The sequence below is a fragment of the Arachis hypogaea genome, chromosome 13, assembly GCF_003086295.3.
Source record: "Arachis hypogaea cultivar Tifrunner chromosome 13, arahy.Tifrunner.gnm2.J5K5, whole genome shotgun sequence".
NCBI lineage: Eukaryota > Viridiplantae > Streptophyta > Magnoliopsida > Fabales > Fabaceae > Arachis > Arachis hypogaea.
Genome location: NC_092048.1, coordinates 5401028 through 5424219, shown reverse-complemented (window position 1 = coordinate 5424219; position 23192 = coordinate 5401028). Strand labels below are relative to the sequence as shown.

Here is a 23192-nt window from a genome sequence, read left to right as displayed (position 1 = left end):
TCCATCGAGGCCTGTATGATCCTTTTATTTCCTTTGTTTGTTCTGTCTCCCATTTGATCTTCTGTAGTGGAACTTAAACTCTGATAATATAATTATATCTACTTTCATCTGTCTATTCTTAATTTCAAAAGTCATGTGACTTGTTGACACACAATTAGGGATTTATGTTACGATGGAGCCAAATACCATTTCCAAATCGTGATTTCGGACAATTTCTGCAATTATTTACGTGTGCGTTATCAAAGACGTGTTTATCGATTTATCCTTCCTTGCAGATTGGTATTACCCCACAGGCTAGGGGTATTCATGGATCGGATCGTATCCGCAGATCTGTGGTAAATATCCGCATCTGATCCAAAAATTGCGGATACGATCCGATTCGCAAATTGATCGGATCGGATCGGATCCGCATCCTTTGCGGATCGGATCGCGGATATCTGCTCTACATCCGTGGATCCGCAGATCCACACAATAATCATTAAAAATAAATAAATATATATGTTTGGTGTTATATTTACTTGTTTGTATGTTTTAGTTAGTAATTATTATTCATATATTGTATTATTTTATTTTTGTTATTTAGAAAGAGTTTGATTAAAAATATTTTAGGAATAAATAAGTTTAAAAGTATAAAAGAAATATTTTTATTGAATTTTTTTACATAGAAATATGATTAAAAAGAGAAGGTTTAATTATGTGGATATATTCGATATCCGATCCGACTCGCACATTTGCGGATCAGATTGGATCGAATCTGGCACTAAAAAGCGCGGATATCATATCTGATCCGATTCGATAAAAATTGTGCGGATCGGATCGAATTTTCGGCCATATCCGATCCAATCCGATCCGCGGACATCCCTACCACAGGCAACGCGTTAGATTGTCACGAATGTTTACGGGTTCCTTCTGATTTAAGGTCACATACCGTCATTTTACACTAGATAATAAAACAAAGGAATGTAGACATAGTATTATTTTTATGATATCCTAATATTATATGAAATTATAGGAAATAAACATTTTTCAAATTAGATTGCTTGGATGAACAAAGAATACGAAGCCATTGATCGAAACAAAATTCAGATTACTTCTCTCTCAGGTTATGATAAAACATTTAGTGCAATTACATAATAAAAACTCCTTAAAATATGAAAGCAAATTTTGTTCTTTAAAGGACAAGTATTCAATCTCTCAACCGGTTATATTATACGAATACAATCCCGTGCTTCAATTGGAACATAGATGCATGTTCATTATTCAATGTTTGTACAGATTTTATACACCATCATCAATTATCATTGCACATACAAAAATTATCTCGTACCCATTTTTTACCTGACCCCTTTCAGTCACTCCCTATTGCCTATCCAAGTTTACCAGTTTTGTATAAATTCACTGTCACGATCTTAGTACCCAGACCCAGAAAAAAACCTTTTGATGGTTTAAAAGGTTGATTGACTAAACAGTCTTCTGTCCATTCAAATGTCACTTCAATAGTGCAAAGTTCAGATCATATCCCACTCAAGAAGAAAGCATTATTTGGACTAAGTTATAGGCTTATAGCCAAGATACGCATTAATTGCGTCGTCTGTGCCATCCACATAATTATGATAAATTAATTAATCAAACTGACAGTTTTTTAACAAAAAAAATAAAATAAAATAAAATAAAATACACCATCAGTACGCATAGCAATTAGCAAGGGGTTAATGAAGGATCATAACAAACCGGCATTTCCTAGCCACTGTATTGAAGGATTACATAAAGATAAACCCACAACAGTACATTCGGGGGAGGATTGGCAAGAGTGGTAAACAGTCACGGTCGTTCAAATGCGTGCATACATTTCTTTTAAGAGCACCGTGGTATCTTTGTAAATGTCCCTCAAGAAATTGGTGTAGCTCTCGAGCTGCCTAGAAATACGGTAAACCTGCATCATTTGAACACCCCTTTACACGTCTTCCTCGTCTTCGTGATCAAACATTAGCAACATGGAACACAGATAATCTGCTTTGACGCTACCCTCCGTTGAGGCCCTGACAATCAGTTCCATCCCTTTGTCACGGCGGCCAAACCGGAGATACTCCGCGAACCCATGTCGGAGTATAGCATCCACATTTCCTACTTCCACGTAGCGATCAAGGAATCTCCTTTCAGGCCCGTCGAGGTGAAGTAAAAAGCACGCTAACGGTTTATACGGCATCGTCGCATGCTTGTATACAGCGTCTGAACTCGCCGCACCCAGGAACACTTTACGCGTCGCCTGCATGTTGAACAGATTCTCAATCGAATTCGATGCAACCATCATGGCAATACTTGACCATATTTTGTGAGGAAGAAGATTCAGTAGGCATTCGTGCTGAACGGATACGTCCACTTTCTTTCTGTCCTTCTGGGAACTTCCGACCATTTGTAAGGACTTCGTGGAGGGATTATTGGAGATTATAAAGAGGATAGACGAATTTATAACTAACCTTCTGACATTTTGCTTTTTAATATACTGCCATTGGGGGGGTTGTGGTTCAGTACCGCATACGTTTCCTTAGATGTTTTCTTCATTTACCGATGCGTCCAGATAGTATAATAATTATATTGATTAAAAAAATATTTATCGTATTTAACTGGGAACCCATATTACAATTCCCTCCATAACCTTGCTATACACCAACACTCTCTCCATATTAAAATTAAAAAGTTCACTCGATTGCAATTTATAATGGGAATTAATTCTTGATCAAAATTAATTTTAAAAATATAATAAATTCATTGAAATTAATAGTGGTGAATAAGACAAATGTTATTACTTTTTTATTTGCTGGTGCAAGTACACCCTTATTCTTGTACCTAGAGTCCCTGCACCCCTACTCCTGAACATAAGGTCCGCGTGCAAGTAAACCTCGACTGTTGTTGCACCATTCTAGTTGCTTTATTTGTTTACTCTTCCATTTCTTAGCCTCCAGGTGAGAGAAAAACCCATAAACTGTATTCCACCATCAACCCTAACCCCCTCTCCCTCTGCAAGGTCTACCAGATCTCCTCTAACAGATGGATGGCAATGCGAACAAAAGGTGGGTGGTACGTCATCTTTAGAGGGAGGATACCCGGAATATACCCCAACTGCGAGACGACATCGGCTCAGGTGGATGGCTTTCCACAGAACCTGCTTCTTCGTTACCGGAGTTACCAAGAGGCCATGAACGCCTTGAACGACTATTTCCAGGTGACTGTATTACCTGTTCCGGGGCTGGACAGCGAGCTCCCGTCAGAGTCGGAGTTCAATCGATTCGTTCAAGGTGGACGGCACGATACGACGGCGATGACGACTTCGCCTGTTTCGGGGCTGGGCAACGAGCTCCCACCGGCATCGGAGTTCAATCAATTTGTTCACTGTGGATGGCACGATACGACGGTGACAACGACTCCCGCGGCGGTACCAGGTGCATCTGGTAAGCGAAAAATGTGTTCTTGCGATGCCCCCATGTCTAGTCACTTGTGTCGGTATCAATGTGTTGCTAACAAAGTTACATCACTTGCAGCCAGCCAATCGATTGAGGACCTACAACAGGCCGTTGCGTCGATTGAGTACTGTGTATCCCAGATCGAAAGAGAGAGACAGGAACTCAAGACTCAACTGGGAGAAATCATAAGGCAGCTGGCCGACGTTTTGCTGGACAGGTAAAGTCCCAGGTCTTAGGGGTCAGTGCAACAACGGGATGGAGACACCGTAAACCGACCCCTCCCCTCCCCGGCAATGTATGTAGTATTGTACTGTTCAGGTCTAGTATTGTACTGTTTAGGCCCAACACTAATATTGTACTATTCTAGTCTGTTTGTTTTTTTGTTTATTCGGCATGGGCTATTAGCTAATGAAGTTATGAAATAGTGCTTCTATCGAAGGTTATGTGTGTGAGCATTTAAAACATGGTGATATGCATTGGTTCGAATATGTCATTTGTCTGACCCAAGAAAGCGGAAATTTACAAAGCCACCAAACTCAACCACCCGAATCATTAGCAATAAAATACATTCAACTTTGGTTACAACGAAGCTTCATTTGAACGTAAACAGACTAAAGAAATGCAACACCTCGAACTCGGCAAGGCAGTGGACGCACGACACACTCGACAAATCGTTGGCGGCACCCATGGTCCCGCGGGTCGAGCACACGCTTGACCGGCAGACGACGGGCTTCCCTGGATCCGACGGGTTCACCCCAATCAGTGAATTTGCGAACATCTGCCCGAAGAGTTCTCTGCACATTTTGATTTTTTCAGAAGCCAGTACTTTGGCATACAATTCAACCCCTATGCCAGTGTCTGCCTCGTGCTTAACACCGGGAGTAAGTAGCAACATCGCACACATGTAGCGCGCTTGGACATCGCCCGCATCGGCGGACGCAAGCAGGGTGTCGATCCCAGCGACGTATCGGCCCATCTAGAAGAATTCTCTCATCCCTATATAGAATATAGTGGCTGGATTTCCTGCGCATGCGCTTCTATAAAGGAACCCATCCTCAGGACGGTCGTCATTGTCATAACCGAATGAGACGAGTAGCTCCGCCATGGAGGCCACCTTGTACACCGCAGATGAACGAGCTGCGTCCAAAAACACCTTGCAGGTCACCTGCATGTTAAACAGATCCTGGATCGAGACCGACGCAACCCTTGCTGCAACTCTCACCCATATTTCGCGAGGCAGAAGAGTCAGTGGACATCCGCGTGGGGGGCACCCCTTTCCCTTTCCTTCTCCCATATCCGGCCTTCTTTTCCCTTCTGCCTTTGTCGGAGGTTGCACCCAATTTCATCCTATTTAATTTAAAATTGTTGGACAGGGGGGGAGGGGAAGGTTACATGAGGACCGTCGTTAGTATGGAAGACCAGACGCGATGAAGGAATGCTAGAGAGGGAACTTATATACTGCCAAACGCCTTACCAGATAAGTCAGATACCGTGCCACATACACCTTCATTTACGCCCACTGTAACCGATGCTTCGTTTGTGGGTTTGGCACGGGAATCGAAGAGATCGTAAACGTAATTTTTTAAGCTGAGCATTGAAAAATAATTTTAAAAACAAATTTAAAACTATATTAATGTGAAAGGTTAATTTAAGCTAATATGTAATTAAATTGTTATCTCTTCTTTTTTTTTCTTCCATCGAACTAGTTTAAATAATCGTTTATTTTTCCCAAAATAAACGAAGTACATTAATTTTCTACGAAAAAAAGTATTCGAAGCAGCTTCCCACTTTACACTATATATGTATATGTGCCCGTTAATGACAAACCCTATCCCTCCTAACGCTTCTTTCCCAGTTCTTCTCTGCCGTAACTCCTTCTCTCACCTCTCTTTCTATCCTTATCCCCCTCCTTATTTCTGCCACCCTCCACTGCTCTCTCTCCACTGTATACTTTTGAGAAAATGTCGCAGGAGTCCGTCACCGACCACGCCTTTAGTCCCGACGACCTCACGGAATAGCCGATCGCTTCTCTGATCGACATCGTCCGTACAGATGAAAAGTCAACGAATTGTGACCTCGTTGAGGCCGCACTTGTCAGGAGATAGGAGATTTGGGAGGCTAGGCTTGAAAAGATCTCAGATGAACTCTGGAAGGTCAGTGCCGAGAGGTTAACATTAAAGGTCAAGTTGAGGGAAAAGGAGGATCAATTGGAGGAAGAGGAGAACACACAGCGCCGGGAGGAAAAGTTGCTGCGCCCAGTCTGAAGCAACCTTTCGCCTACTGTATGACAAAGCAAACAAAATGATGATGGAAAGCTCAAAGTGGCGTGACCTGGCATACTGGGTCAATGTTTTGGAGGTCAAGCACAAATTTTCGTTTCGTCGGGCAGGTGTTCAACCGGAGCAGAGTGAAGACAGTGACGGAGGTATTTGACCTGGGGCACATGTGTGATATCTTTATGTTGTGTTGGTTTTTGTCGAGGCCTGAAGCCCTGAATGATCTATTTGGTTTGTTTGTTTAGTCGCGCTTTTGATCTTCTGAAATGCTAATTAAAACTCGGTAGCGATTATTATATCTACTTTCATCGCTTCGATCTTAAAAATCTGTTTATCTTGAATTGTTAATTGGTTTATCCTTCCTCGCCAGTGACTATTACACGACAAGAACAAAATTTCTGAGTTATTTCCATTTTGATTGCCATTGATTCGGAAGATTAATATTCTATGCTTCGTAGTCAGTATAAATTCGTTTAATCCAGATGCGGTTAACTATCAACATCTTCTCATCTCCTTTCTTGTTAGTAATAATTTGAATTGATTTAAATTAAAATAAATATTTTATAAACATACGCAAAACATGCTTTTTGGTGACTCCCCATTGCCTATCCGAGTTACCAGTTTTGTGGGCAATTTTGTATAAATTAACTGTGACGGTATCAGATAGTTCACAGCCCCAAGCAAAAAACGGGGGATGTAAATTATCCAATATAAAACAAGTCATCTGAGCGGTTGATACATAATTAGGGAATTATCTTGCGTTGTTAGCATTTACCGTTTCCAAATCGTGATCCAGTACCTTTTGCCAACTATCTACGTGTGCGTTCTCAAAGACCTGCTTATCGATTTTTTCCTTTCTGAATTATTTTCATTTGGCGTATCGTTATATTATGCCAAATTCGGTTATAATGGATAGACATATTTTCCAATTAAAATGCTTGGATGAACAAAGAATACGAAAGGACTGATTTAAACAAGTTTCATAGTACTTCTTTTTTGGTTTATAATAAGCCAATTAGTGTAATTAAATATTAAAATCTCCTTAAAAAGCCTCATCAAATTCTACTTAGAGAGGTATTCAACCTCAACCAATCATATTTCTCGAATGCAATCCCGTGTTCAATTGGAAAATATGTGGATGTTCCTTATTCAATGTTTTTGTTAATATTGTGCACCAGCATATCGCAAATCCTTACATTAATCAAATAAGTTAGTTTTACAGAGCATTTTAATTATTATATCCTATAGAATATTAGATTGTTCAGCAACTAATTATACATGCAATAACTGTTTTTGTGTTACCTTTTTTTTTTTGGTATTGGGTGTTCCTCTTCTTTCTTCAGCCATGTAAGTTTTTTTTTTGGACCATACCAAACCAGTGATCCAATTTTAACAAAATTATTAATAACCCAGCACTTGAGCCCATCATTGGTTTCAGAAAACAATTATAACGTAGAGGCCCGTCTGCAGGGGCGGAGCTACATTGTAGCAAAGGGGGGCAATGGCCCCCCTAATTTTAATTTTTTACATGTAAATTATATGTAAATTTCAGTTTAGCCCCCCCTTAAAATTTTATTTTAGTCTTATTTTATTATATAAATATTTTTTGTCCCCCTCTAATCTTTCATCTAGCTCCGCCCTTGCCCATCTGGATTGAGCCAAGTCCAACCAACTGTGTTCCAACCCGACCCGCGCCGACCCGAAAAACCTTCTTCATCTCCTTCGTCATCCTCTGCCTACCATCTCCACGCCGCTTCGATCCTTCCTTGTTGATCGTCTCCGGTAAAGCCATACATCTAGTCGAAACATCACTCATTGTTATCCGATAATGATCGAATCCAGCACCGGCAAGGACACTATGCAGATCTTCATCCTCCGAACCAACGAGTCGCGACAGATGCGCCATTCAGAGTATGACTTGGCCATGAGGGAAAGAAGGCGCCCAAGAGGTATAGCTTCTTGGAGGACCGGTTGCTAGCCCCATTATCATCCCGAGCTTTCACTAAGGCGGGATTGGTGGTCCCATGCCCATATTGAGAAACGATGAGCCCTATGAGCTACCTCTTCTGTCTCCGCCGAACGGTGGGCAACTTTGCAATGTGATTCTACGGGAGAAAACGTTAACTTCTACGTTTAATCTCTTGTGGCGTCGAGGAGGAGCACCCGTGTCGAATCGTCTTTACCGGAGGGTGGTGGGACTTTTACGACCACTACCATCTTCGAATCGGATCCAATCATTAACTTAATACAGAATCACTAACTGCCATTAATTTAGTTCTTAAAACATGGTAAACTAATTCTACATAAACCCAAATAATTTTCGGATGTAACAAAAATAACCAGCTACAAAGTGAATTTTGTAAATTAACCCCTCTGACACATGATGCCCACTAACCAATCAAAGGAGGGAAGAGAAAGGGTGATCTCTACCATTGAATTGAAAAAATAGAGAGATCCGACGGCCAACATTAAATGGCGCACCGGTCAGCCGAACATAAGTACTATGTGCACTGGTGTGCCAAAGAATTTCGGCACATAGAATCCGCCCCCAACTCTGTCGCTTTCACTGCTCTCAATGACTTTTGTGTGATGGGCAGTTGGATATACACCGTTTTAATCAATTGAATTATTGAGCAGTCTTTTAATATTTTTAGATGTTTTTTTCTTTTCTTTCTTCTTTCTTTTCACTTTTTCGCTTCTACTACTCCCAATAATCTTGATGTGATGACATTTGTATATACAATATTCTAATTAACTGAGCTATTGGATAGCTTCTCAATTTTTTTAGATGTTTTTTTTTCTTTTTTTTTTTCATTTTTTTGTTCATGGCACAGGAAAAATCAAAACTTGTTATTTTTTAGAAATTTTTTTTGTCATATCTCTCTTTTAAAAATTCGTAATTTCTATATTTCAATTTTGAAGAGAGAGGAGAGAGATATCTTTTGTTTTTTATTATTTAAAATTTTTACTAATTTTATTTTTTTTATTGAATAATGCCATCATATTTAATTGATTAATTCACTATAATTATAATTAATTTCTTCAATTACATAGATCACATTATTATTTTAATAAAATAAATTACAGATAGAAGTTGAAAAGGGTAGAAGAGTGGAGTTAGAAGAGGACGGTAGTTATTAGTAACAATTGAATTGGAATTAAATAATAGTACTATAGCAATTTCCAAGTCAAAGAAAGTTATTAGTTAATTGAATTTGGAATATTTCCCTCAAAACTAAAGTAAGTGCCATTGTGCCAACGTAGATGTTTAATTGTCTGTTTTACTGTAATTAATAATTAATTTCTGATTTTTTTTTTTCATATAGAAATCCTTTACAGCTTCACCTCAAATTGAGGAGTAGTCTTAGCTGGTCTTCAATTTCTTGGACTTTTGGACTTTGATACTTGTATCGCACTTTTTTTTTTCTTTAAAATTAAAAAATGTAAATATATATCTAGGATAATAGATTATTTATTTATTAAATTGAATAAAAACTTTTTAACAAATAATATCTAAACAATATTTAAAACGTAAACAAAAAGCTATTTTTTTATTGAAAAAGTTATCAGATCTTAAATCTGATTTAATTAGATAACATAGGTATGAAGAGGATTTTTTGGTCATCATTCCAAAAATTACAAAGGGATTTAGTTATTGTTACTTGATTATAATAGTTGCTGATTAATTATTTAATAGGAAGTTAAAAATAGTACTCCTTTAGTACTCTCTTACTTTAGTTAGGTAATTTGTTGAAGTCTGTTATCATTAGTTTTGTTGAGCTGTATAAAATTAGTTAGAATAGTATAGCTATATATACAGTTATTATTAGTATTGTAATTAGTGTGATTCTTCGTTAATGCAAATTTATCACTTACTTTCATCTCAGTTTTTCTGGTTATGTGTTCTTTTCTACTCACATATCAAATTTTCACATGGTGCGATGAACGTAGATGGAGGAATATGAAAAATCTGATTGAAGAAAGAGTGATTTGTTCTTTGATTCACGCATTATTGATCGCATTTAGAGAATAATGAAGAATCCAACGTCAATGTTCAGGCAGTGTTCATGAATCTTCCTTTTGCTCAATTTTCATCGTGCGTCTACAATAAATATGTAAATAAAAAAAGGAATATTTTGTTAAAAAAATTATTTTTGATTTTTTTTCAATTGCACAAAAAGTTTAAAATAAAAAATGCTAAAGAACCAGTATTTTTTATGTAAAAAGAAAAAGCGTTGATTAAAATGTAAAACAAAAACAAAAAAAATTATTGGTCATGTAACTTTTTTATATCATACATGAAATTTATCTATAAATTTACACCTGCACTCAAGTTAATTTTTTCTTTTGCCATAGTTTTTAGTGAGAAATATTAAGTGACTAATATTTTTCTCTTATATTTATCTTTTACTTAAATTAATACTAGCACACTTCTCTTTCTCTCTATATATATACTAAAGTGTTAGCCTTTTAATTATTTTTAGTTGATCAATGAATTATTCTATACAAACTAAAATTTGAATCTTGACACTTGCTTAAACAAAAGAGGATGACCAACCTAAATTAATTTTTTCAAGAGTCCCTTATCAGGTATAGATATTCTCTTTTTCTTTTACACAGAGCTAATAGAACATGGGCTTATAAGCCCAAGTAAAGCCCTGTTGTAAAGTTATTATGGCAAAAAAGAAACCTGACATACCAGAGTAGACCGAAGAACATTGAGGCCCATTAGGCCCAATTCACAGACGGTGGAGGCGCCGAGCGAGTGTAGACACTGTCAGCTCCTTCCTCAGCTCCGTGGAGAGAGAGAGAGAGAGAGAGAGAGAGAGAGAGAGAGAGATGGCGAGATTGCGAAGACTGTGGGAAGCTTCAGTCACTGCAACTAAGCGAGGTATTTGCTTCCATTTTCACCTTTTTCTCACTGTTCTGATCACTGCTAATTTACTTAGGGTTCAGATGAATATGATTATTTTGATGTTGATGTTTATAATTATTCATTTGCTCTGCTTGTGTTTGCATAAATGATTTGGAACTAAACCTGAAAAGCGTTGTCTGGTAATTTGGATGAAATGATGCCTCCGCCGGAGAGATTCATCTTCAATTTCGGCTCCAAGAAGGAGTTATCCAAGTGGCATTTGTACTCTGATTCTGAATTCGGAGGTAACAACCGAAAATTTTGTTATTGCTGCTGATTCTGATATGAATGATGCAAAGCTGGAGTTTTATTTTTGAATGTTTGATTGATTTGTTGCTACTGCTGCTGCTGCTGCATAGGGTTGTCATCTGCTTCTCTCGAGATAGCTGATTCTGAACATGGAGTAGCTACTGGGATCTTCTCTGGTAACCTTTCTTTGGATGTCACTGAGGGTGCTAAATGGAGCATTGCTCGTGGCGGTTTCTGTGGAATGCGCTCCAAAAAGGTTGCTTAATTAACTTTTGGAATGAATAGTTTAGGACTAGGAATTATTGTTCTAAGTAGCTATTGCTCTTCTAGGAATTATTGCTCTTTTATCGTTCATATTTGTTGCTAATGGGATTTCCAAGTAGAGTGAGCTTTGAAATAACGATAGGGTTGCTGCCTTGTGAGTTGTGACCTGACCTGGAGGGTCATGGATTCAAATCATTGATTTCGTTACATGATCAGCTGCCTAAATATGTGTTTTTAAATGTTAAATAAATTATTTCTCCTTGATTCTTTATAAATTTGCAGTTTGGTGGCTTCATTGATTTGGAATCATATGATACTATTGCAATGAAACTTAGAGGGGATGGCAGATGTTATATATCTACTGTGAGTGCCTTTTTGTTTTGTCAATTCTCAATGCTGAAACACTGTGGTGTCAATTCTGGAGGATTTAATTTCTGGGTAGTCTTGCAACTATCATAAAGAGTTTGGTTTTGGTGCAGATTTACACGGAGAATTGGGTCAATTCACCTGCACAGATGGAAGATAACTCATGGCAAACTTTTGTTTATGTGCCCAAAGGCAATTGGTATGTTTTAAAGGTAAGTTCCATTTGCATCTGACCGCTATAAGTTACAACCTAATGTGCCGTTTGGTGGACTAGGGTGGGGTAACTACAATATGTAGTAAGTCTTCTCAAATAATTTGAGTGATCTGTGAGGCTCTGACTATTTTTCAGTCATAGGCATGTTTGTTATGCTTAATTAATTTGTAAAAATGACTTATCAGGTGTAGGTTTTAATCTGGGATAGTTTGCTTTTTTGCTTTTTTATACAAATGTGAAATGTCTGAAGCATAGAGTCTGCAAGTTGGAAAGACCCTGAGGCATTCTCGGAGCTAAATTCTTTGCGTAAAAAATTGATGTCTACTCATTTCTTCTGAATCTATCTATAGTCTTAAAACTTCTTTTGTTACTTTTATTTGGATATTCCTTCATGAATTCGGCACCTTTCATGAGTTGATGATTAGAGACCAGAGTGTCACTCATGTTAGCTAGTGAACCAGATCTGATCAATGTTGTTTACTATGGATTATAGAATGACTTGTTGCTAGGTTGGTCCTTGTTGCTTTTCTATGAATGTGAATGCAAAGTGCTGGTAATGTGACTTGTAGGGCTGGAAGTGAGTCAAGCCAGCTCATGAACCAGCTCATGAGCCAGCTCATGAACCAGCTCATGAGCCAGCTCGAGCTCGACTCATCAATAGCTCGATAAGCTGAACTCGTGAGCTGAGTTTGAGCTTGAAATTGAGCTCATAAATTAAATGAGTCGAGCTTGAGCTTGGATAAACTAAACTCATTAGCTCGTGAGCTGACTCGATTATATATATATATATATGTTCTTAATTATTTAAAATTTTATAGTCATTTTTATATATAATTTTGATGTAGGATATAAATAAAATATTTATAATTGATAGATAAATAATATATAAAATTGATATTTTTTTAAAAATATTTTTAATATATATAAGTTATAATTTATTGATATAGAATTATAGATTATGTTCCTATTATTTGAGCCAGCTCGTGAGCTCGAGCCAGCTCATGAGCTTTCGTTGAACCGAGCTTGAACTTACGAAATAGGCTCGATTGTTAATGAGATGAGTCATGAGTCAAGTTTAATTTTCATGAGCCAAGTTTGAGCTTGGTCTAGTTTGGCTCACTTCCAGCCCTAGTGACTTGTAACAATATAAATACTTGCACATTTGGTTGTATTTGTTTTCTATTGTGAATTTCAACACCTCAGGTATATGCTTTGGAATTTCATTTGATTGCACAGATTCCTCTAGCTCGGTATTTACCGACTTGGAGAGGCAATGTTATAGATGCAGAAATTGAGATGAATCCGTCTCGTGTTCTTGGCATGTCTTTGTCTGTCAATGCTGAGGGTGGTGCTGGTATAGAAGGCACTATATCTGGACCAGGTGATTTCAGAGTTGAACTTGAATGGATCAAGGCCTTGAGAACACAATGAGGTATATGGGTTATTGTCTTCCAGATAAAGATAGAAAAATTCTGATCTATTAGGATGATGAATTCTGACCTTGTTTCATAATACCAGTGTATCTTTTATGTTTGATAAAGGAAAAAGTTTATTCCGCTGTCAATGCTCTTCTAATATTACAGTTTGTCCAATAATGTTTTCATATTCACTTGAAAGCATCTTTAGGGAACAGAATTTGTTGTTTTTATCATATTCATCATATTCTCATTATTTTACCTTTGTTAAATATTATTTCATTATTCTGCCAAACCTGAGATTCTTGGTTCAGTTTCTAGTTGAGTTGCAGCTCAATATATCCCTTGCAAAAATCCTCCATATAAACAAACTAGTTAATTTAGAAAGTCAAACTAAAGAGAGGGGAAAAAAGGGAAGGTTTCATTATGTGGATTCCATGAAAATAATAAAATAATGCAATACTTCTTATTCTTAGTGCACGAAGGATACCGTATGGAAGAGGGTTGATATGTAAAAGAGAAAAATGGTGTAAGAGAGTGGTTATTAAGGAGGCATATGGTGAGAATATTTTAACGGGTACTTAGAAGATTGAAATTTTCAAAACCAAAGAGATTTTCTGTTGTCAATTGATTAGAAGGCTAGTTTTGGTGACTGTTTGAAAATTGAAATATAGAAATACTGAGAAACATAAATTTATTTGGAAATTAAGAGTATGCACAATGTATGTTTAGGGACAAAGATATATCCAATTTTTTGTTCACCCAAAAACTAAGAACAATGTAGGCAGAAATGTAAGCATAATTTTTTTGTCTAATCTCTGTATAAAAATACAAATATTTAGTAAACAATCTAATTTTATGTTTACTAATTGAAGCAGCATTTCTACAACTGCATATCCTTTTTATGTTGAAATGAAACAATGGCCGGATTTAAATTACATCTTTTCATATCATTTGATATATAGTTTTGCTCCAAATCCACATGATACCGAGGATAGATTGTGACAATACCTGTGCTAAAGTGCTAATTAACAAAAATGGAAAACTTGTTCGCATACTTGATATTCTTCAGCCCTTCCATGATAAAAGCTCTTAGCTCCACAATATGATAGGAACTCTGAACTCTCCTGATCCTCCATAGTACTTTTGCTACCACCAAGAGTGGATATCATTTTTAGGTCACCGTCTCTTCTCAATTTGCCTTCCAATGGCTTCTTGGTGATTATGCTAGCAAAGTGCAGTGGAGCACAACTTGTCTCTTCACTATCTTCTCCTCGGTTTGAGCACTCTGCTTTGTCAGGATTGATCTTTGGACGATCTTTTATATGAACCACAAATTAGATTGATACTAGTTGCAGGAATTCATATGCTCAGGAAGGTGAAAATGCAATAAAACAAAATCTTGGAAGAAAGTAGCAAGTGTGATGTTAACTATAGTTAAACAACTCAAATAGGGTTGACTCACTGTTAGGATTTTTTATTTACAAGACTTGAATCAAAACTTTACTTAAAAAGCGAACTCAGTGTTATTAAGAACTAATATCACGATTCACGAAAGATATAGAACTATCCTAGTACTTACAAAATGGTTCATCTGGTGTACTTTCTGGTACACTGTCTGGCATGCTGACTGGTATGCTATCATGGGTGTGATCTTGATTATTTTGATGGAGAGCAGGTCGTCCTCTTAAATGCATAATCTTATTGTGACGCCTTATTCTTGATATACCGCAAGAAAGTTTATTGAGGAAATAATCTCCATCATTTTTCATCTTCCTGTGATCCATGTGCATGTGGTAAATTAAGAGCTTGTAATTAGATAGTGGTAAGTTACACTAACCTCTACTATGGTTAGGCTATATTATGCATGAACTCCCCTATCTGTAAGAGCACTTCACTAATCTTGTCTAACAATTAAGTTAAATAATACCTGGTACCTAATATTTTATAAAATTTGACATTAACCTCCATTATAAACATGACACCAACCTTTCTAGAGGTAAGATCAGTGTAGGCATCACCTAATCTGATTACACTTGCATGATTTCATCTGACCTACATTCTAAAGTCATTTTATGCTGCTACAGTATAAGAATGCAGCCAATTGTAAAAGTACAATTTAGTAGAAAGATATGCTTGAACATAATGGCACCTGAGTTAGAGGTTTCTAATATTTATTAGAGATGTTGCAATAATATTCAGATGAAATGATTCAGAAGAAATATATCATTGTTGCACATGAATGTCTTGCCAGGAGAAGGAAGAGAATTCCGATTACAAATCAAATTTAATTTCATCTAACCTGTCTAATATCAACCATGTTGCGTTCATCTTCTTGGAAATTTTCAGAGCAACATCCCTAGGTGAAGTTCCTATAGCTACTTCTATGTTAAACTCAACCTGAAACATTATAACGTGATGTGTAAGCAGTAGAAATTGTATTAAAAAAATGTGACATTACAGATTTACATTTTTCTTATCTACTTCTCTGATGAGATTATCTGTTGCTTTCTGCAATCACTAAATGATTTTCATCCTTCGTTGCTAGTCATGAAATGGTAATTATTGTGGTTGTGTATAATGTTGACGAGTTTATTATGCCTTAAATAGAAGCAACAGAGTGACCCATATCCTCTGCTTCTTACTATTAAAGATTGTACCTTCTTTTGATTCGATCTGTAAGATTTTGCATGAGCACTCTATTTTTCTGCCGGCAAGCAGCACAAGTGTGCTGTCTAATTTCTATTAGTGCCCAGAACCACAAGTCATAACCATTAAATTGTCAACACTAATGAGTTTGTGCTAATGTCAGAGGTAGAGGAAATCTTTATTACTCCAATCTGTTTCGAAATAACTGTCAATTTGGACAAAAGTGGTACATTAGAAAACGAATGCATTTAGACAACAAAAGATTGTCTAGATACATCAATTGTTGGAATAGTAACATAAATTAGTTGCATAGTGCTAATATTATTTGCCATCTTCTGCTTTGAATTTGAATATTGTTCACTACACATGTTAGGAGGATGAACTTTACTACTGCAAAGAAATTTCTCTATCTCTTGGTTGCACACTCTAAGGAATTGAGCTTGCTAGAAATTGCAACTTCTGTTTTGTAAAGTTATGCCATAGAAAAACCAGAGGAACATGAAAATTTTGAGACTAAAGTTCTCAAAAATCACTTTCATTGATCATCTCTTTTAGACACTGCACGATATTAGTGGGTAATAATACCATTTGTCATACAAACACTTTGTTGATTCAAACAATTTGTTACTTATTTAGTTTAAGTAAGGTCTCAAGTTCATATTATGAGGATGACAAATAAACTAGTGTTAGGAGAGTTCTAATGATCCACCTGACTTGAGTCAAATTAGTTGCAATCTAGTTACTCCAAAATATAGGTGTTGGTGGTTTATACCAAAAGGGAAACCAATATATTTGGGTGGGGAATTTTGATAGGTGTTGAAGTTACCTTTCTTGATTGATAAAGGTTGAAAATCTTAATAAGTCCCTCATCTTTTAAATACTTTTTCTTCTTGTTATTAACTTCTTCTTCAATCACCCTTTGATTTGCTCCAATCATATTATTACTGTCCACCCTGCTTTTGTACCCCACTGCCAAAAGAACAAGAAAAATTATGGAAATTCTAACACAATTAAAATAACTGATTGATGAAATTAATATGCCATAAACAAGGTTTACAATGGTTATTATATACTTCGTTTGTTTTCTTTATCTGTTTGAATACATTGATCTAAAGATGTGTAAAGCAGGTGAAATTGATAAAAGTGAATTTCTAAGAAATTCATAGAAGATCACTTACTTGGAGTGATAACTTCATGCAAGACTATAGCTAAGGTGAGCTTATCTCTTGCCCCGAGTAAGAAGCTATTTAGAGCCCATTCAAAAATTCTCAAATTCACTTCTCTAGTTGAATCTTGGATAACTACTATACTCTGAGGTTCCATGGCAGAAAAAAACTTAGTATACCAAGGAGCACAAACATGAAAAAAAAGAACCCTACTAAGAATATATATGTCAATAATATGGCAATTATGTGAATCAAGTTTTTGTTTTCTAACATGTTCCAAAAAAGGACATTGACCCTAACGGGTATCCTATGTAGGGAACTTGGTATATCTTCTTCACGTTGCCACTTAATATTTATGATGGGTTTTTCAAGTGTCTTTGTTAAAAAACTCTTGTGTTGACAAATTCTAAGCACCTTTCCCTCTATATCACAGTCATGGTCCCTATTGATTGTCATACAAATTAGACAAGAAATTTTGGTTGAGCCATGGTTCTGAAAACCGGACCGGACCGGCCGGTTCAACCGGAAAAACCGGGAACCGGTCACCTAACCGGTCCGGGTAACGCTAATAACCGTCTGACAAAAAACCGGTCAAAAAACCGGTCGAACCGGCGGTTAACCGGTGAACCGGAAGAACCGCCCGGTTTTTTTACGGTTTTTCGGTTTTGAAACCCCTTTCAAAACAGCGCCGTTTTTGGCCTAAAAAAAAAAAAAGCCTAAATCATCTACCCGAAGCCCAGACCCCCTCCCCTCCCACCAAAAGTCCAACACTCCCACTCATCTCCTCTCATCTCTTTCTCAAAAAATCAAAATTGAAAGAACAGATGGAAACCCTAACAGACTAGCCGCCGCACCCACCACAACCACTGGAGCCGCCGCACCCACCGCAACCACCGCAGCCCCACAACCCCGCGGAACCCACAGACACTGGATCTCCTCTGCTCGAGCGTGCTTTCTCTCTGTTCGCCGGTGTCGCACCGTGGAAGCTCCGTCGCCGTCGCAGGAGCTGTGTCGCCGTCGTAGGAAGCTCCGTCACCGTCCTAGGAAGCTGTGTCGCCGTTGTAGGAAGCTCCCTCGCCGTCGCGTGGAAGCTCTGTGGCCGTCACCGTCTCCCCTGTTCAAGCGCGCTCTCTCTCTCTCTGTGTTCGCCGGTGTGGCCGTCTCCTTTGTCGTCGCCGTCACTCCCCTTCCTCCTCGCTGCCGGGAAGCAGTAAGCACTCTGACTATCTGAGTGTTGATGCAGGTCCCAATCTTCATATTTGCAAATCCTTCACTCGAAAGCTTTTATGAAAATTTTAAGACAAATATGATTACATTTGGCTTCAAAATTTTCATTATTTCTAAAATTGTGAATGAGTACATAGTCTCTTATTTTATGAAACTGGAATAGTCCTGTTGATTGTTGATTTATGATTCTAGAATGATTTTCTAAAATGATGATGTTGTTACTGATATGTTGTTGGCTTCTTGTTGATTTTTCGATTATTACTGATTAGTGATGATTAGTGGCTTTGTTTAATTCTGAATTGGAGTTGGATTTAGTTGAGTTACTGGATTTAATTCTGAGTTGCTGAGTTAATAATATTGATTTTGTTGATGTTTTCTTATTCTGAAATGATGATTTTCTGAAATGAGGATGATGATGTTGCTGATTTTCTGATGATTACTAATTAGTGATAATTAGTTCATGTGGGTAGTTGAATTTTGTTAATATTTTTTTGTAGAACATTAGGTGCAATTTTGAATTTTATTAGGTTAAAAAAGATCAAATTTAAATATTTGAAACTATATATTAAATTTTTAATTAATATTTAATTAAACCGGTTGAACCCCGGTTGAACCCCGGTCGAACCAGTAAACCAGTGAACCAGTTACTTCACCGGTTCATTGACCGGTTCGGTTCTCGCAACCTTGGGTTGAGCCTTCGATGCAAACGAATAATTTCTTGGTTAACTAACAAAACTACTAAGCTTTCTTAGTATTTGATGTGTTGCTAAAAAGTTCAGCATCCAATAACGTTTGATTTGGTCCTAAGAAGTAAGACAGAAAGGACAAAGACACTGAAATAGTAAAAATGTGTCTCTAGCATTTTTTTTTTTTTTTTGAAGTAAGAAAGAGTTAATTAAATTGATTATTATTTTTATTTATTATTGTTATCCAACAGAAAAAAATGGTGGTTATTAGATTCCTATTAGCTCAATGAATGTTTGGAGTTGAAAACGCATAATGAATGTATGATTACGATAGGAAGCAGCTAAGGAAGAATTTCCCTAAGCTTTGTTATGAGTGTTATCTAGAAACTAAAATGAAAGAAGAGACACTTGGTATATCATTAAAAAATTTTCGAAAGAGAAATCTGGCTACAGTGGAGACATATGTTTGAATGAAATTATACTATAATTAATTAAATAATTGTTTATAAAAGTATCGCTGCCTAAGGCTGAAATACAATTAGAAAAGAACAATTCGAAGTGATGTTTATCTTCTGGAAGAATTTGGCAGAAATTGAAATGAGATGCAAACAAGTAGGGCTGGCAAAAGAAGGATAACTAGTCACAAAATTATTTTTTATTAGTTCTGAATTTAAAATTATGAACAATTTTATTTTTGCTCGTAATTACACTTTGTGATTCAATTTTTTTTTAAAATGTCCAATATGAACTAAACGGGAACCGAGATATGTAATTTCGAAAACTAATGGAAATGTTTTTAAGAGTTTAAAACAAATTTGAATTATAATTAATTTTTAGTGTCGAAATTAAACTTTCTTTTGTTTTTAGGTGAACCGAAATTAAAGCCTTTTTTTGGGTATTAAACCAAAATTAAAGCCTTACTAGATCAATATTCAATATATTTACTAGTTCGCTTAAGTGTCGGATTCGAATTCCGCTTTGTGCATGCAGCAATCTATTGATCAACGATAAATCCTTAAACGAAGTTTACTATTATAGTGGATTAGTTTTTGGTTTGTCGGATTGAGGGATATCGTAGAAACAAAAAAAAATATCAAAGGTGATCCAGGCTGGAAAACTAAGAGTTTAAGACTCATAAGGAGCCCATCACTCTCCTTTCCCGGTCTATTAAGAAATGTCCAAATTTAAAGATTGATATTGGGCCATTATACTCTCTCACCGGCCCAAAAGGGCATTGACCTTTAGGGATGGTATTGGAAATTTATAAGAATGGGTCGCTCTAAGAAAGTAAGAATATTCCCTTATCAAAACGGGTCTACACAATAGAAGTATCCACACCGTTTTAATTAGGCCCAACATTTTTGTTCACACATCTTCATATTCACTAGGCCCTAGGGATGGCAATACCATCCGAATCTGCGGGTACCCACCCTGCCCCTATCCGCTTAGGACGGGTAATTACTCGCCCCGCACCGGGGCGAATTTTTAGCGGGGCAGGTTCTTAGGAGGGGCGGGGCGGAATCGGGTTCAGATAATATCCGCTCTTACCCGCCCTGTTATATATAATATATATAATTTTAATATATAATATGTATAATATATGTAAAATAATTAGTAAATGATTAATAATATTGTATCATATTTAAATTTTTACTTTAATTTATGTTATTCATATGATGATGGTTATATAAATTTTGAAATTTAATTTTATTTATTGAATTTTAATAATTATAGGGGCGGGTATCCGTAAGGGTGGGTTAGAGTTCAACGTTTTACTACCCGCGGGTAGAAGTGGGACGGATTTTATGCGGATTGTTGTACGGCAGGGCGGGGTTGGGTAGAGCAAAAACCCTCCCCTACCCGCCCCGTTGCCACCCCTAATATTCACTCATTAAAATGCATCTACAAAAAAATTGAGTAAAGTATCGTTTTTGTCCCTAACGTTTTAATCGTCCTATTTAAGTCCCTAACGTTTCAAAATTGACTCAATGTTATCCTGCCGTTAGGGATTCGTTAACAGAATTGACGGCAGGACAAAATTGAGACGATTTTGAAACGTTAGGGACTTAAATAGGACGAAAATGTTAGGGACAAAAACGATACATAAAAATAAATGTTAATTTAATTTTATCTTTCAATAATATTAATTTTTTACTGTATATAGTATTCAATTATTTTTTAATTACATCTAAATAAATTACACTTAATCACATTGCTTTCATTTTAAATAAATTTATTTTTTTATAATTTTAAAGAATTTTGATACATTAGAGACAAAAAGAATAATTTATATTTTATTGTATATATATTTTTTTCTGCAAATTTATATACTAGTCATTCTACAAACATTTCATGATAACTAAAAATCTTTAAGAGTAAAATTATAAAAAAAAATTAATTTATTTAAAATAAAAATAATATGATTAAGTGTAATTTACTTAGATGTGATTAAAAAATAATTGAATACTATGTATAGTAAAAAATTGATATTATTAAAAGATAAAATTAAAATTTATTTTTATGTATCATTTTTGTCCCCAATATTTTCGTCTTATTTAAGTCCCTAATGTTTCAAAATCGTCTCAATTTTGTCCTGCCACAATTCTGTTAACGGATCCCTAATGGTAGGACAACATTGAGTGAGTTTTGAAACGTTAAGGACTTAAATAGGACGATTGAAACGTTAGGAACAACTTTAAGAGTTACCCCAAACGTTGGGACAAAAACGATATTTTACTAAAAAAAATATCTATATACTCTTGTAAAACATGTTTTATTTCCTTTTGTTTTTTGTAAGGTGTTTTATTTCCTTTTTTATTTGATGTAAAAGTAAGAATATTCCTTTATAAAAATGCGCGTCAACAAAATAGAAGTATCTACACCGTCTTAGTTAGGCCCAACATTTTTGTTGGGACATCGATCTAGATACAAAATCTCAAAAATTCCCATATCACTAGTCAAATGCATCCACAAAAAAAAAAATATCTATCTATTTTATCTATTTTATTATATAAAAATCGAATTTTTTGCACTTAATGATAGAACTACCGTAAAATACTTTTGAGTGTATTTTTTTATTTATTTATTTTAACTTATTAAATACAGTTATTACGATAAACTAATTATATCAACTAATTGATTTGATTAGATAATATTTTCTAATTGATTTCTTTTAATATTTTGTTAGTATTTTTAATTTATTGAACCAAATTTATTATGTGTACTAATTAATTAATTAATTAATTAATTAGTCATTAAATAACAAATCTTTGAATAAAATAAGCAACTGAGATATAACTAATAATTAAATCAAATCAAATCAAATCATATCATATATATTGAGCCAAACTCAAATCATGTGAATTAAGGACTAAATTAAAATAAGATGATTTTTTACCTATTCAAATTAAATGCAATAAATACAAATTAATTTTGTTAGATAATCATAGTCGTCTGATTTACTATATATAGATGGCCACACAAAATTATAAGAATCATGATTTTTATCGCAAATACTATTTCAACTCTTCTTTTCTTCTTTTTTTTTCTTTATGTATATTTTTTTTATGTATAAATGTACCCAAAATGAGAAAGTACGGATGATGTTTTATTGATTGTTTGTTTGATGAATATATCTCAATTTCGGCATTCTACAACTGTAGATGAAAGTTGACTCATAGTAATTCAAAGTGATCAATATATTTTTTTATAGTATTAAATAAAAGAATATTTGTTAAAATGAATATACTCACTGCAATGAATTTTTTTTTTCAATTATTAGATTTTTATATTAAATTTTTTGAAGATACAAGATAATAAAATAAGTTGACTTTAATATCATTAGAAGCTAAATTTAATGGTTCAAGTAAGCATCGCTAATTATGTTAATAAAGTAATTTTGTAATACTAATGTGATTTACATATTAATTTTTTCGAGTAAATTCATTTCAAAATGTAAAAATTAAACTCAATTACTCTAAAGTTTTAAAGGTAATATAGAATTTTGCAACAAAATAAATTTATATAGGGCTCTTTCCTAATTATAAATAATAACAAGACTTATGAAAAAATATTAATGTCAACATTCTTATTAACTAAATTATAATATTAGGTAGTTGATAGTTTCATAGGCAGAATTTATTAAGTAATTACGTTAAAACTAGCAACGAACAAGCAATAAAGATTCATAAAAAAATCTATTACATATTACCAATTTTATAATTAAAATATGTCACATATCATATTCTCATCTCTTTTATTTATTGTTTATTCTATTATATAAAAATCAAATTTTTGCACTTAAT

The 23192-nt window shown here is 35.3% G+C and overlaps 3 protein-coding genes across 3 annotated transcripts; 1 reads left to right on the top strand and 2 right to left on the bottom strand.

Annotated features, from left to right (window-relative positions):
- Nucleotides 1–1954: 1954 nt before the first annotated feature.
- On the bottom strand, nucleotides 1955–2413 carry LOC140177413 (putative F-box protein At1g67623). The gene has a single exon (XM_072210510.1). The coding sequence runs from the start codon at nucleotides 2411–2413 to the stop codon at nucleotides 1955–1957; it is 459 nt and encodes a 152-aa protein (XP_072066611.1).
- An 8030-nt stretch (nucleotides 2414–10443) lies between these two features.
- On the top strand, nucleotides 10444–13309 carry LOC112736703 (probable complex I intermediate-associated protein 30). Its single transcript, XM_025786263.3, has 6 exons — nucleotides 10444–10628; nucleotides 10784–10897; nucleotides 11012–11157; nucleotides 11448–11528; nucleotides 11645–11743; nucleotides 12982–13309. Exons 1-6 carry the CDS (start codon nucleotides 10577–10579, stop codon nucleotides 13174–13176), a joined length of 687 nt encoding a protein of 228 aa, XP_025642048.1. The 5' UTR covers nucleotides 10444–10576; the 3' UTR covers nucleotides 13177–13309.
- Nucleotides 13310–13874: 565 nt separating this feature from the next.
- Nucleotides 13875–18397, bottom strand: LOC112736702 (uncharacterized). The gene is made up of 5 exons (XM_025786262.3): nucleotides 16988–18397; nucleotides 16636–16778; nucleotides 15463–15560; nucleotides 14743–14936; nucleotides 13875–14478 (listed from the first exon to the last, which is right to left on the bottom strand). Exons 1-5 carry the CDS (start codon nucleotides 17130–17132, stop codon nucleotides 14189–14191), a joined length of 870 nt encoding a protein of 289 aa, XP_025642047.1. The 5' UTR covers nucleotides 17133–18397; the 3' UTR covers nucleotides 13875–14188.
- Nucleotides 18398–23192: the final 4795 nt, after the last annotated feature.

Excerpts from the sequence above, each read along its gene's own strand:
- LOC140177413 (XM_072210510.1), bottom strand. The coding sequence starts at position 2,413 with ATGGTCGGAAGTTCCCAGAAGGACAGAAAGAAAGTGGACGTATCCGTT.
- LOC112736703 (XM_025786263.3), top strand. The coding sequence starts at position 10,577 with ATGGCGAGATTGCGAAGACTGTGGGAAGCTTCAGTCACTGCAACTAAG. Across the intron at positions 11,529-11,644 it reads GCAGATGTTATATATCTACT|ATTTACACGGAGAATTGGGT; the intron begins GTGAGTGCCTTT and ends GTTTTGGTGCAG. Across the intron at positions 11,744-12,981 it reads GCAATTGGTATGTTTTAAAG|ATTCCTCTAGCTCGGTATTT; the intron begins GTAAGTTCCATT and ends TTGATTGCACAG.
- LOC112736702 (XM_025786262.3), bottom strand. The coding sequence starts at position 17,132 with ATGGAACCTCAGAGTATAGTAGTTATCCAAGATTCAACTAGAGAAGTG. Across the intron at positions 16,779-16,987 it reads GCATGAAGTTATCACTCCAA|TGGGGTACAAAAGCAGGGTG; the intron begins GTAAGTGATCTT and ends TTCTTTTGGCAG. Across the intron at positions 14,937-15,462 it reads ACATGGTTGATATTAGACAG|GAAGATGAAAAATGATGGAG; the intron begins GTTAGATGAAAT and ends CATGGATCACAG.